The sequence below is a fragment of the Balaenoptera musculus genome, chromosome 1, assembly GCF_009873245.2.
Source record: "Balaenoptera musculus isolate JJ_BM4_2016_0621 chromosome 1, mBalMus1.pri.v3, whole genome shotgun sequence".
Lineage (NCBI taxonomy): Eukaryota > Metazoa > Chordata > Mammalia > Artiodactyla > Balaenopteridae > Balaenoptera > Balaenoptera musculus.
In genome coordinates, this window is record NC_045785.1 from 135,806,020 (window position 1) to 135,819,098 (window position 13,079).

General features: G+C 34.8%; 1 protein-coding gene across 1 annotated transcript in view; it reads left to right on the plus strand.

The window, feature by feature from the left end:
* Positions 1 to 13,079, plus strand: part of XPR1 (xenotropic and polytropic retrovirus receptor 1) — a 193,766-nt gene that overhangs the window by 14,590 nt on the left and 166,097 nt on the right. Inside the window, exon 2 of the mRNA XM_036824076.1 lies at positions 12,663 to 12,714. Within this exon, the coding sequence (XP_036679971.1) occupies positions 12,663 to 12,714 (52 nt within the window). The remainder of the gene's footprint in view (positions 1 to 12,662; positions 12,715 to 13,079) is intronic.

The window sequence follows — 13,079 nt, forward strand, 5'->3', positions numbered from 1 at the left end:
TTTTGGTAGAGATGAAAAACTGGGAAGAAAATTGGTAACTTTTTCCTTTTTCTTTTGCACTTTTGTTGTAGAGCCTTATTAGAATTTCTGAATTGATTTGTAAGCATAATGTATTAGAGAAGAAAATGTTTTAGGGAAAGAAATTACTATCAAATGCAGAAATTTGAAATTCCTCCTTGACCTTTCTTACTTCCATTTTAGAGACAATGTTATTTAATGTGATAGGTTTTATGTAAGGAAAATTTATTAAACCATTGTTTTTTGTTTTTTTTTAATAAATATATTTATTTTATTTATTTATTTTTGGCTGCACTGGGTCTTTGTTGCTGCGCGCGGGCTTTCTCTAGTTGTGGCGAGTGGGGGCTACTCTTCGTTGTGGTGTGTGGGCTTCTCATTGCGGTGGCTTCTCTTGTTGTGGAGCACGGGCTCTAGGCGTGCAGGCTTCAGTAGTTGTGGCACGCGGGCTCAGTAGTTGTGGCTCGTGAGCTCTAGAGTACAGGCTCAGTAGTTGTGGCGCATGGGCTTAGTTGCTCTGCGGCATGTGGGATCTTCCCGGACCAGGGCTCGAACCCGTGTCCCCTGCATTGCCAGGTGGATTCTTAACCACTGTGCCACCAGGGAAGCCCTAAACCATTGTTTAACCAACTTCATGTTTAAAAAATTTTAACAATGATATCAATAATTAATAATAATAATTTAATGCATATTTTGTGAACCTGCCCTGTTAAACACAAAGTATCCTATTAAAGTAACATCTCTCTTCTTGGAATTGACCTATATACACTAATATGTATAAAATGGATAACTAATAAGAACCTGCTGTATAAAAAAATCAATAAAATAAAATTCAAAAATTCAAAAAAAAAAGTAACACCTCCCTTCCAAGTTGTGTAATTGCAAGCATACACAATATTTTAGTAGTTAGATCTTTTTTTTTCTCATTAGTATTTGAAATTAAATAAAGATATTATTGGTAAAGGTAAAGTAATACCATTAAACTTTTTTTGTTGTTGTTGGCTGCGCTGTGCGGCATGTGGGATCTTAGTTCCCTGACCAGGGATCAAACCTGTGCCCCCTGCATTGGGAGTACGGAGTCTTAACCGCTGGACCACCAGGGAAGTCCCTATTAAACATGTTTTAACGTATCACTTTTTATTGCTTAGCACAGTGTTTTATGTAGGTGCTTTGATATTTATACTTTAAATAACAGAAGTTGGATGAATAGCCAGATATAGGGGTTGAAGGAGGGAAGAATTTAATATTGATATAATGGTTTAAACCTAGGGAAACTGGTAGAGGATAGCTACTTATGGGGATGGTAAATTCATGAAATTAGATCTTAAGTATGCTGATTTCATACACAAAATGTCTATATGTAGAGATAAGTACTAGCTGGAATTTGAAAAATTGTATCAAAGATAAGATTTATTATAATTGAGATAGTAATTAAAGAATTAATTCACTAAGGGAAAGTATGTAATGCAGAAAAATAGAGACATAGAGGAAATCTTGGAAAAAACGTTGTTATAGGAGTTAAGGGTCTTAAGGGTAAATGGAGTATCAGCAGTGACATACTTTGTAGACAGGTTCATGAGAATGAGGATTAAGTATAGGCCTTTGGATTTGACAAAAGTTGCTCATTAGTGAATTCTGAACATAAATTGTCTTCTGCTAACTTTATTCCAGGTTTTAAGAGGTTAAAGTCATTGAGACAACCTATGTGTACTTTTCATTTGAGAAATTTGTCTGTTAACAGAGTGAGGAAAATAGGATAGAACCTTTAGGAATGAGTAGGATAAAGTAAGATTCTTTGAAGGATATATGGGATCCATTCATCTTGAAGGCAGTAGAGGAAGTAGCTTTAATTTTATCTAAATTTTTTGCTTTAATTGCATTTCCCTCATTTATTGGCTGTGGACTTATAAACAGTTATTTTATTTCTCTGAACCTCAGTTTTCTTGCGTGCAAAATGGGGATAATATTTACCTTTCGAGATTATTATGAGTATTAGCTATAATAATATATGAAAGTGCCAGCAAGGGCCTGACCTATAGAAGATACTTTTCAATAAAGTATAGCTGTTAATTTTTGTCTTCATTAAAAATAAGCCATAGGAGTAACTTTTATTCATTTATTCAGCAGACATTTATTTTAGGGTGTTGGTACTCAATCTTTTAGTATAACAAGACTCTTTCAATGTCATGAAATTTCTTGGAAACCAAATGATGGTAGCTGGACTTCTAGAATCCATTGCTTGAGAAACTACATTTTGACCAAATGAACTACTGCATTTTATAGATTCTAAGATGCACATTCCTTGTTCCACATTCCTACACCTTTGAAATTGAGATTCATTTTACAGATGTCACATAGTTAATTGGTAATGTTTTTCTTTCTTAATGGTATGTAAAATAATGGTGCAGTGATACATAAATTAATGGTGTGTCTTAACAATGGATGGTATCTTAGACTCGATGAAATATGGTAGTATTTTATTAAGTACAAATACCTTCATATATTTTGACAAGTAGTAATATATTTGTGGGAAACATTATTTAGCCTACAGAGAATACCTAGTTCATAAGGTTTTACAGTATTGAAATTGGAGCTATGAAGTGGTCTGAGACTGATGGATTAGAAACCATTTTTGTAAGTGTATATGTGTATTGCAGAACCTTTGGGTTCCTTTTTTTGTTTTCTTTCAGATAAACGGACAAACTAAGAACAGAGTGAGAATTTTATGTTGCCATACTATTATATTTGGTCAAAATTCGACATGTTTTACCAACCTGTATAAACCTTATATATTAAAGAGGGCTGGAAGCGAAACACACTAAGAACTTTTCTTGTGGCTAGTAAATGAAAGAGGTTTGAATCTTGTGTAGAAATAAAAGATAATGAAAATTAGAAAAAATAAGAAATGACTTTGCATTTTGATATTTCATGAAACTGGAAATGCTATAAAATAATTCAATAAAAATAACATAGTTAACACTTAAAAAATTAACTGATGTGCTGATTTTGGATATTTAGGCTTTGTGTTACAAAGTCTGTGCAATTGACAAATGTATTTTGAACTTGTACTGTGCAAGATGCTGTGGCCCATAAGAATTGAAGTGAGACTGCTCTCTGCCCTCAGAGAATTTACAGTTATTACCACAGTAAATGTAAGAATGAGCCATACAGATATAATTAGTTATAAAAGAGCATTTGTTATCAGCTTTATTTTATTGTCAGAATAGGATCCTTAGACAAGGAGGATGCTGATTTAATCTGTCAGATTTATTCCGTCCCAGCTCAGAAGTGCAGCTATGTGACTTCTCAAGGGCATTCAAGGGTATAAGTTAAATTACAGTATTGGTGGCTGTGACTTATGGGGATGCAGTTTTGCTTATTATTGCTAAATAAATCACTTACTTGAAATTGTCATAGTTTTCCTTTCCATAGTTTTTGTATCTTTATAGGAATAAAAATTTTGGGTACTTTGATCAAGACAAGCCAAAGATGTTGGTTATGATCTAATAACATTACATTCTGTGATATAAAAATGTGTTTCAAATCTAGCTTCATATATTAATTCTCTATTGCTCTATAACAAGCTACCTAAAACTACTGAAACAATAAGAAACATTTATTGTCTTACAATCTTGCTGTGTGTAAAGAGTTTGGAAGCAGCTTAACTGGGTGATTCTGGCTAAGGATATTTTGTGAGGTTGTCATCAAGATGCCAGTCAAGGCTGCAGACATCTCAAGGCTTGCCTGGGGTTGGATCCGATTCTAGAATGGCACACTCGAGTGGTTGACAAATTTGTGCTGGCTTTTTTCAGGAGGCCTCAGTTCCTTACCACTTGGACCTCTCCATAGGGCTGCTTCAGTTTTTTCATGGCTGGCTTTCCCCAGAGTGGGGAATCCAAGAGAGAATAAGATGAAAACCACAGTGCCTTTTATGACCTAGCCTTGGAAGTGTAGTACTCTGTCATTTATGCAATATTCTATTGGTTATAGAGGTCAGTCCTATTTAGTATGGGAGGGGATTGCACAAGAGCATTACTACCAGGAGTTAAGAATCATTGGGGGTTATTTCAGAGGCTAGTTACCACACCTGATATAAAAATCTAATGGTTTAGAAAAGTTTTGGAAATGAAAGGAAGAGTATCAGAAAATTGAGAGGCCAAAATTAGAGGTAAATCTTAGAAAATAAGATTTCACTCCAAATAGTGGGCTATGTGTCTTTTTCTCAAAGAAGCGTGGATTACAGAATGAGCAATACTTGGGCAAGATAATACTTTAATAACCTTTCTGAATTTCAGATCTTCAGTGGTAAAATGAAAATCATATTTACATTAAAGAGTTGTGGGCCTCTGTTAAAGTAGTGTGTTTAAAATACTCAAAACGATATCTGATAGTAGGCATTCAGTAAAGGTAACTATAATTACTTTTATTATCGATCAGTATTTGTGGTCATCATATCCTCAGCTCTCGTGTACTCAAAGCAATCTAATCTAGTTTCTGCCCCATTACTCTACTGAAACCATTTTTTGAAGGTCACCAGAGAGCTCCTGATCCTCAGACCTAATTATATCTCTTCTTAGTCTCTTCCTTCTTCTTTTTTTTTTTTAATTAATTAATTAATTTATTTATTTATTTATTTTTGGCTGTGTTGGGTCTTCGTTTCTGTGTGAGGGCTTTCTCCAGTTGCGGCGAGCGGGGGCCTCTCTTCATCGCGGTGCGCGGGCCTCTCACTATCGCGGCCTCTCCCGTTGCGGAGCACAAGCTCCAGACGCGCAGGCTCAGTAGTTGTGGCTCACGGGCTTAGTTGCTCCGCGGCATGTGGGATCTTCCCAGACCAGGGCTCGAACCCGCGTCCTCTGCATTGGCAGGCAGATTCTTAACCACTGCGCCACCAGGGAAGCCCAGTCTCTTCCTTCTTGATCTCTAAGCAGCTTTTAATTTTTCTTTCCTTTAACTTAAAGATATATTTTATTAATCTTACATATGAATAGTTTAAGTTATAGGCTCTAAAGTCAGAGTCTAGGCATTCTAATGTTAGCTATTTTTCTTTCTTTATAATTCAGTTGCAGCATTCCAATTAGATAGATAGATAGATAGACAGACAGACAGACAGATAGGTAGGTAAATAGGCATCTGTATTCACCTTCCAGCTGAAGAAATAGAATGATTGTTAGTATACTGAACCCTTCCTTGATAGGTGTTTTATTTAACTCAAATGTTCTCAGTTTTCTTTAAAATTTTTCTTCCAGTTTTAGTGAGATATAATTGACATATGGTGTAAATTTAAGGTGTGCAGTGTGTTGATATGATACATTTATAGATTGCAGATGATTACCACTATAGCACTAGCTAACGCCTCCATTCCATCACATAATTACCATTTCATTTTTTTGGTGAAAACATTTAAGATCCATTGTCTTTGCAATTTTCAAGTATATAATACAGTATTATTAGCTATAATCACCATGCTGTACATTAGATGCTCAGAACTTGTTAATCTTATAACAGGAAGTTTGTACCCTTTTACCAGTATCTTCCCATTTCCCCCACCACCCCCAGCCCTGGGTAACCATCATTCTACTCTTTGTTTCTTTGAGTTGGGCATTTTTCAATTCCACATTTCAGTGATATCATATAGTATTTGTCTTTCTCTGACTTCACTTAGCATAATGCCCTCAAGGTTTATGCAAGTTATTGAAAATGGCTGGATTTCCTTCTTTCTCATGGCTGGATAATATTCCATTGTGTGTTTGTGTGTGTGTGTGTATCTCACATCTTCTTTACCCATTCATCTGTTGACAGACACTTAGGTTGTTTCCATGTCTTGGCTATTGTGAATAATGCTGCAGAAAACATGGAGGTGCAGATATGTCTTCTCTAAGCAGCTTTTGATAATTTTTAATATATCTTCCTTCTTGAAATGCCCCTTTAATTCCTGTGGCACTCTATACATCTGGTGTTTTCCTTATTGTCTTCTCTGTTGCTTTGTATTCCAAAAGATTCTGTCCTTGGTCCACTTACTTTCTGAAAAATTTCATTTACTTAGGGCATAGGCAGTTTCAAATCACCTTATACAGATAATTTCCAACTCTTAACCACTAGCTCTGACCTGTCTTCCAAATTGTAGATCTCTGTTTTCATCTGTCTGTTGACCATCTCAGTTGTCCTGTGGATACCTGAAGTGGTTTGTTAACCCAAACTCCTGTCTTTTCTTTGCCCAAGTTTTTTCTTTGGTGTTTTTACAGCTTGGTTAATAGTATCACTAAGCATCCTTCTCTTTACCTAGGCTCAAAATCTTAGAGATCTTTAATTCCCTTAGTTCGTGTTTAGTTGTTTGTCTAATCTTCCTATTTTGCTTCTTGGTATCCCCCCTCTTTCCCATATATCACCTCCTTTTTTTTAATTGCTACTATGTTAGGCCTTCAATATGCTTTGATCATTTTTTAAAGTATTTAACATATTGTATTAAAATGTATCTATTTATTTGACTGTCTTTTCCTTGCTTGATCCACCATTATTTCTTTAGAGCCTGGCATAGTGCACAGAGTAGGCATCCAGTAATGTTCATTTAATGACTAAAACTTAGTAACTTCTTTAACGATGATATTAAGTACTCTAGAAATATTTATGATGAGCCTTTCTTATATAAGTACAAGCAAGGTGGCTAAAACCCTGACTTTACAGTCAAATGGGGAACAAGTGGCACAGATAAATTATTTTATTTTATTTTATTTATTTTTTTTACAGATAAATAATTAAAACATAAGGTGGAAATATTAAGTGCTATAAATGGTTTCAAATAGAGTACTACAGGATTTCAGAGGAATGAGTAAAGACTTCCAGCTGGAGGAATCAGGACAAAACATAAAAGAGGTTAAATTTGATCTGGACCTTGAAGGATGGTTAAGATTTGGAAATTAGATTGAAAAGATGGGAGTAGGGGTAGGGGATTCCAGGTAGAGGTAATAGTTGTAAACAAAAGGCAAAGATGGAGGAAATATTGAAATAGGTAATTCATTTTGACTTGAGGGTCAGGTTGTGAAAATGAAATTGGCTTTCTTCAGTTTGGAAGATAAGCCTAGAAACATAGATTGGATCATTCTGGGTGCCTTATAGGCCAGCAGAGGAATATGGGCTTATTTTGTGGCCATTGGGAAATCCTTGTAAGTTTGTAAGAGGAGAGTCAGACTGGTGCTTTGGAAAGATTGATATGGCAGTTTGTGAGATGTGTTAGAGAGATGAAAACCTAAAGGTTGGTAAATCAGTGAAGAGGCCGTTGAAATAGTTCAGGTGAATGGATAGGAGACAATGAATGTAAAAGAGGTTGTGGTGGTGGCATTGACGAGTCAGATCACTAAACTTAGGAGTGGAAAGGAGGAGAATATAAGAATGTTAATTCAGCTAGGACAGGGATTTTTATTTTCCTTGTGATGTATCCCAGGTGCCTAGAACAGCCCTGGCACATAGCAGATACGCAAATATTTGTTGAATGAGTGAGACAATGGCTGAGATTGTGAATCTGTGTGATGTGGATACTGGCAGTGACATTAACAGAAATAAAGACATGAGAAGAGTAGGCTTTGGGAAGAAAATGAATTTTGGACATTTTGAGTATGTGTTAGCAGACGTGTGGCTGAGGACACAGATTTGGGAGATATCCACATAGAAATAGTAAAAGCCACGTCAGTGGATATCGAGTATGTTAGTGAGGAAATTTATAAATGTGAATATAACGGGACGTATTCCAATTTAGTTCTTCCTATTATAAATTATATACATTTTATACATTTAACAAATTCAATAATAATTTAATGTTGGAACAACTTCTGTATATTGAATTGCCTTTGCTGATGGGGTACATTTAAATTCTATGAAAATTTTGAGTCATGCATAATGCTTCTAATATACTACAGCCTTTGGATTGTTAAGTATGTACGAGAATACATTAATTTTAAATTTTAACATATTAGATTTTAAAAATTTGTATAAGAGTTTCTCTTTACAGATCATTTCTATCATCAAAAACAGAGCTAGGTTAGTTTATTTGGGGATAGAAATGAAGATTAATTAGATGGTCATTCTTTGTACAGGACACATGAGAATGCTCAGTGCCCTCTTTTGAGGTTTATAATTTGATTTACAGAACTGTTCTTAGCACTTTAGTATCAGGAAAACATGACTGATTTCTAGATGACGAGACAAAGAAACCAGGTCAGATATAACTCACTTGCACATTATTCACAGACTACTCAATATTTCTGATGAAAAAATTAAAAAGGGAATACAAAAAGAAGAAGAAAAGAGATAATTGGAGAATTGTCCCAAACAGTTGTCCCTGTTTCTGGGGTATGTAGATCAGGCATAGTGTACATATTTTTAAGTATATATCAAAATTATAATAGTACCATTTGGAAAAGCCTTCAGAATAAAAAAGTCTGATGTAAATCTTATCGAATTATTAAACACTGTTAACAGGGATTATGATTCCTTTAAAGGTTTATAATAAATATTCCTTGTCCTTCCTCTTCAAATGCCTGTGTTTATATTATTGTTCATTAATCCAATAATTAGATTGTAATATGCTGACTTTGAATGAATATTGAAGCAGATGAGAACAACATAGATTAGATATTTTGTTGATGGAGATGGTAATATTTATAGTATGTTATATGTGCGGCTAATAGTGAGTTGATAGGAAGTAGGAATCTTTCTAGCTTCTGATCCTTGTTCTGTGAAATGGTCTGTGAAACCCATGTGTTTGGAAAGGAGATTAGAGATGATCTACTGTGGGTTATTAAAAATTAACAGCATAAGAAATTTTTACTGGTGGTATTATTGAACATACATGTTAAGTTTGAACTATACCCTATTTTATACACTAGATATGTTGTAGAAAGTTTAAGTAATAAAATTAGGAGTCTTTGTTATTTAATGCGTACGCAGATTGGGACTGCCTATATTTTCTTGGGAATCTATAGGTTTCTTACAAGAATTAAAAACTGTGTGTGCTCATGTCAGCTATCATCAGAAAATATAATAGCATATTCTAAATCATCTAGTTGACCATCTTTTAAACTGGTAATACCAGGAGATTGCAGTGCCTCTATTTATGTTTGTTCGGTCATGTTGGCTCCAGGTAGTATTGTACTACTTTGTGAAGAGTTAGTTAAGAACTGAGGCATACCTAATGCATAAATGATGTATTCATGTCTAGTAGACCACCAAATGATGCTACAGCCCACTGCATGACTTAAGTTTTTTGGTAGTTCACATTCTATTAGCTAACATTCTTTGAGCATCTTCTATGTTCTAGGCACTGTTCAAAGTACTCTTCATGTATAATAATGAATCAATTAATATAAGGATTTGTGTTTTAAGTTTTTAATTCATACAGTAGACCTGTGAGGTATGTGTAATTACTATTCCTGTTTTACAGATGAAGGTACTGAAGTATAGAGAAGTTAATTTTCCTAAGGTTACACAGCTAATAAGTGGTAGAGTTGGTTTTCATACACGTTGTCTGACTCCATAGCTTCTAGCCACTGACTGTACTGCCTTACAGTAGATCCCATCTGAGGCAGAGTTATCTGGGCATTCCAAACTCAGAACAGGTAAATTGGCATTGTATTCGTGTTACCAATTGAGATTTTGTTTCAGCAAACATCTTGTTTTCTGTCATGTTAATGTTGATTGAATAATACTGGTTTTATGGTTGTATTTGGATTTAATTTGTAAGATTTTACTGTCATATGCATTGTTATAAACACTAAGAGTTTTGTCCTAGTTTATATATATTTCAATAACATTATAACAAAAATAACTTAATTTTTGTAACTCAGAGATTACAGTAGAGATGCTGATGTAAGAATTGCTTTGAATCTTTGTTTGTTTGTTTGGTTTTTGTTTTTTGCTTTTTTTGGCTGTGCCATGTGGCTTGTGGGATCTTAGTTCCCTGACCGGGGATTGAACCCTGGGCCCTTGGCAGTGATCAAAGAAATCTTTTGTAATGCACATGAATACATATTGATTTTATTTATTATACAAATTCAGAGTTTTATGTAGAGTATTGGATTTTCTTGAAGTAAAACAGCATGAATTGAGGAAACTTTGAATTTGTTGTTTTGTGCATTTGGAGGTACTGCTCCCAACCCAGGTGACTCCTATTACAGACAAACAATCCATAGGTATTAATATAGACAATACTTTGTAGAATTTTCCCCCACTGGTTCCCAGTTGGGGGCTATTCTCTAGTCACAGACAGGGAATGGCAGGTATCCTATAGAGTTCTTATAGAGCTCTCTAGGGTCTATTACTATCAAAAACATAGAGGTTCTCTTACTCAGAGGAAAACTGAAGTACTAAGAAGCAAAAAAAGAGTTGTCCCTGATTTTACTGAGAGTTATCTTGACTTAAATGAAATTATGATTTAGCTTTATAATCAAAATGAAGACTATCATAATTTTTCTCTTTATAAAATTTAAATCACTTTTTAAACCTTAATTTGATAAGCTTTCCTTTTGCAAATTTAATTCATTTTTATTATGTGCCAGAGATTCTACTTAGTGTGCTTTTTTCAGTGTGCTGAGAAACCCTTTTGAATTCAAGAACTATTTGTTGAGCTCCTACTGCATACAAGCTACTCTGCTAGTCATTGGTGGTTTATTTGGTTACTGATAACTTCATTTGATTTTGGTACACATGCCTATCATACTTCAGAAGTAGAAAAACTTCATTCAGATGTTTGAGTCTCTGATATTACCTGCTTCCATGATAGCTTTATTTCCTTAAGTATTCTCTGGCTGGATTTTTTTGTTCCTTTCTTCTTATATTTTTCTATTTCTAGAGATTTACTCTGCTCTAAGCAATCTATCCATTTACCCTCTTAAAATATTCTGTGGAAGAACCATAACATAACTACTACTCGGCACTTGTTTTTTTTTAATTTATGTATGTATGTATGTATGTATGTATGTATGTATGTATTGGCTGCGTTGGGTCTTCATTGCTGCCCATGGGCTTTCTCTAGTTTCGGACACCGGGGGCTACTCTTCGTTGCGGTGCGCGGGCTTGTCAGAGCGCAGGCTCAGTAGTTGTGGCACACGGGCCCAGTTGCTCCGTGGCATGTGGGATCTTTCTGGACCAGGGATTGAACCTGTGTCCCCTGCATTGGCAGGCGGATTCTTAACCACTGTGCCACCAGGGAAGCCCCCCTACTCTGCACTTGTATAGGACTTTAATATAAAATTCCAGTCTGTGAACTGAAATAAAGACTTTATGATGTTTGATAAGATCTGAGCTAATTTCTTTTTTTAGACTGGACGTTAGTGGTTCCTGAGACGTCTGAAATTGTAAAGAAAATAGTGAGCGTATATATATTTTTTCTTAAAAGAAGTTCTAGATCTTTGTCTTATTCACTTAGGGCTTTTGTATATTATCAGACTGGTTAGGGTTAGTCATAGAACTGACAGGTTGGTCACTAATTTAAAGTAAATGGTAAATTCATTTGGGAAGAATATAATTTACTAGACTTGAATACACAGTGGGTTACCTTGTAGGTTTATTTCTTCTTTTTTGGTTTTTATATGCTTGAATGACTCTAGGCCGGTGGTTCTGGGGAGGGGTGATTTTTGTTCTCTAGGGGCATTTGGTAGTGTCTGGAGACATTTTTGGTTGGTTGCTGCTGGTATCTAGTGAATCTCTAGATACCAGGGATAGTGCCAAAAATCCTAATATGCACAGAACAGCCCCCCACAACAAAGAATTATCTGGCCCCAAATGTCAGTTGTACCGAGGCTGAGGAATGCTGGAGGCCAATTTGGGAATCACCAATGGTTGGTTAGATGGTATTTGAAGCTATGGGATAGGTAAAGTCACCTAAGCTTATGACCAGCTCTTCTGCTCTGGAGCTTATCCACTTAATTGATTCTACCATTTTGGTAGGTATGAAGAAATACTTTTCATTCCTGTCCCAAAACCACTTATCAAGAGACCAAACTGCAACCATCTAAATTACCTAAATATGATTGTTAGTTAACTTAGTGGTTTGGAAAAAATAATAAAACCTCTACTATCTTTATAGTCCTGAACTCTTTTAACGGAGGACTTTCCAGACCTCCACTGAAAAGTATTTGTATCCAAGGTGAAAAGAATTCTGGAGATTGTCTACACAACAGTGTAACTTTACTTAACACTATGAACTGTACACTTAAAACTGATTAAGATAGTGAATTTTATGTTCAGGTATATGATACCACGATTTAAAAAAATTTGTATCCAGCGTTTTATATCTTCTTATGCAGTGTTCCATTGTATTCCTCTAGGACTGTTCTCAGTTTCTATCACTATTTTTTTTTTTTTTAGTCAAGAGATTTTATGATCTCTCAGGTGATTTTTCATTCTTTTCCAAATGCCCCTTAATTTTTAAAGTATACACATTAGCCCTCATCTTAAAGATGGGACAATACTGGGTTGATAGGAAAGTATAGTATTTGGGTTTTAGCTTATTAAAGTATTTCACTAAATTCTCAATTTAGGGAACCATATGTAGTCATTGTCTGGATATTGAAAAAGAAGTAATTGTTTAGCTCAAAATGCTTTTAATGTAAAGATTACTCATGATTCCATGTATGTCTTTTCTTTCTTTCTAATAGGCTTTTAAGGATATGCTGTACTCAGCTCAGGACCAGGCACCTTCTGTGGAAGGTAAGATGCATTAATCTCTACATTTAGCCATATAAAACTTTTTAAGAAAAGATATTTTAAACTGAACAGTATAAAACTAATATAACCTGCCCTACTATATAAATCTTTTTTGTTTTTTGTAATATATATTATGATTACTTTATGTTTCAATGAAACTTTTTTTGTTGTTTAGCTCACATTTACTTTATGATGGATCTCTTATAATGTCCTCAAATCACCTTAGCATTGTGAATCACAGATACTGGTTTAGGGTTAAAGTTCTTATCTGTGTCATGCTCCCTCCCCCAAACAATGTATTTTTATATTTGTCTCTATTGTCTATTCATCCATCCATCCATCATTCAGTGAATCCTTAGTTCATAATT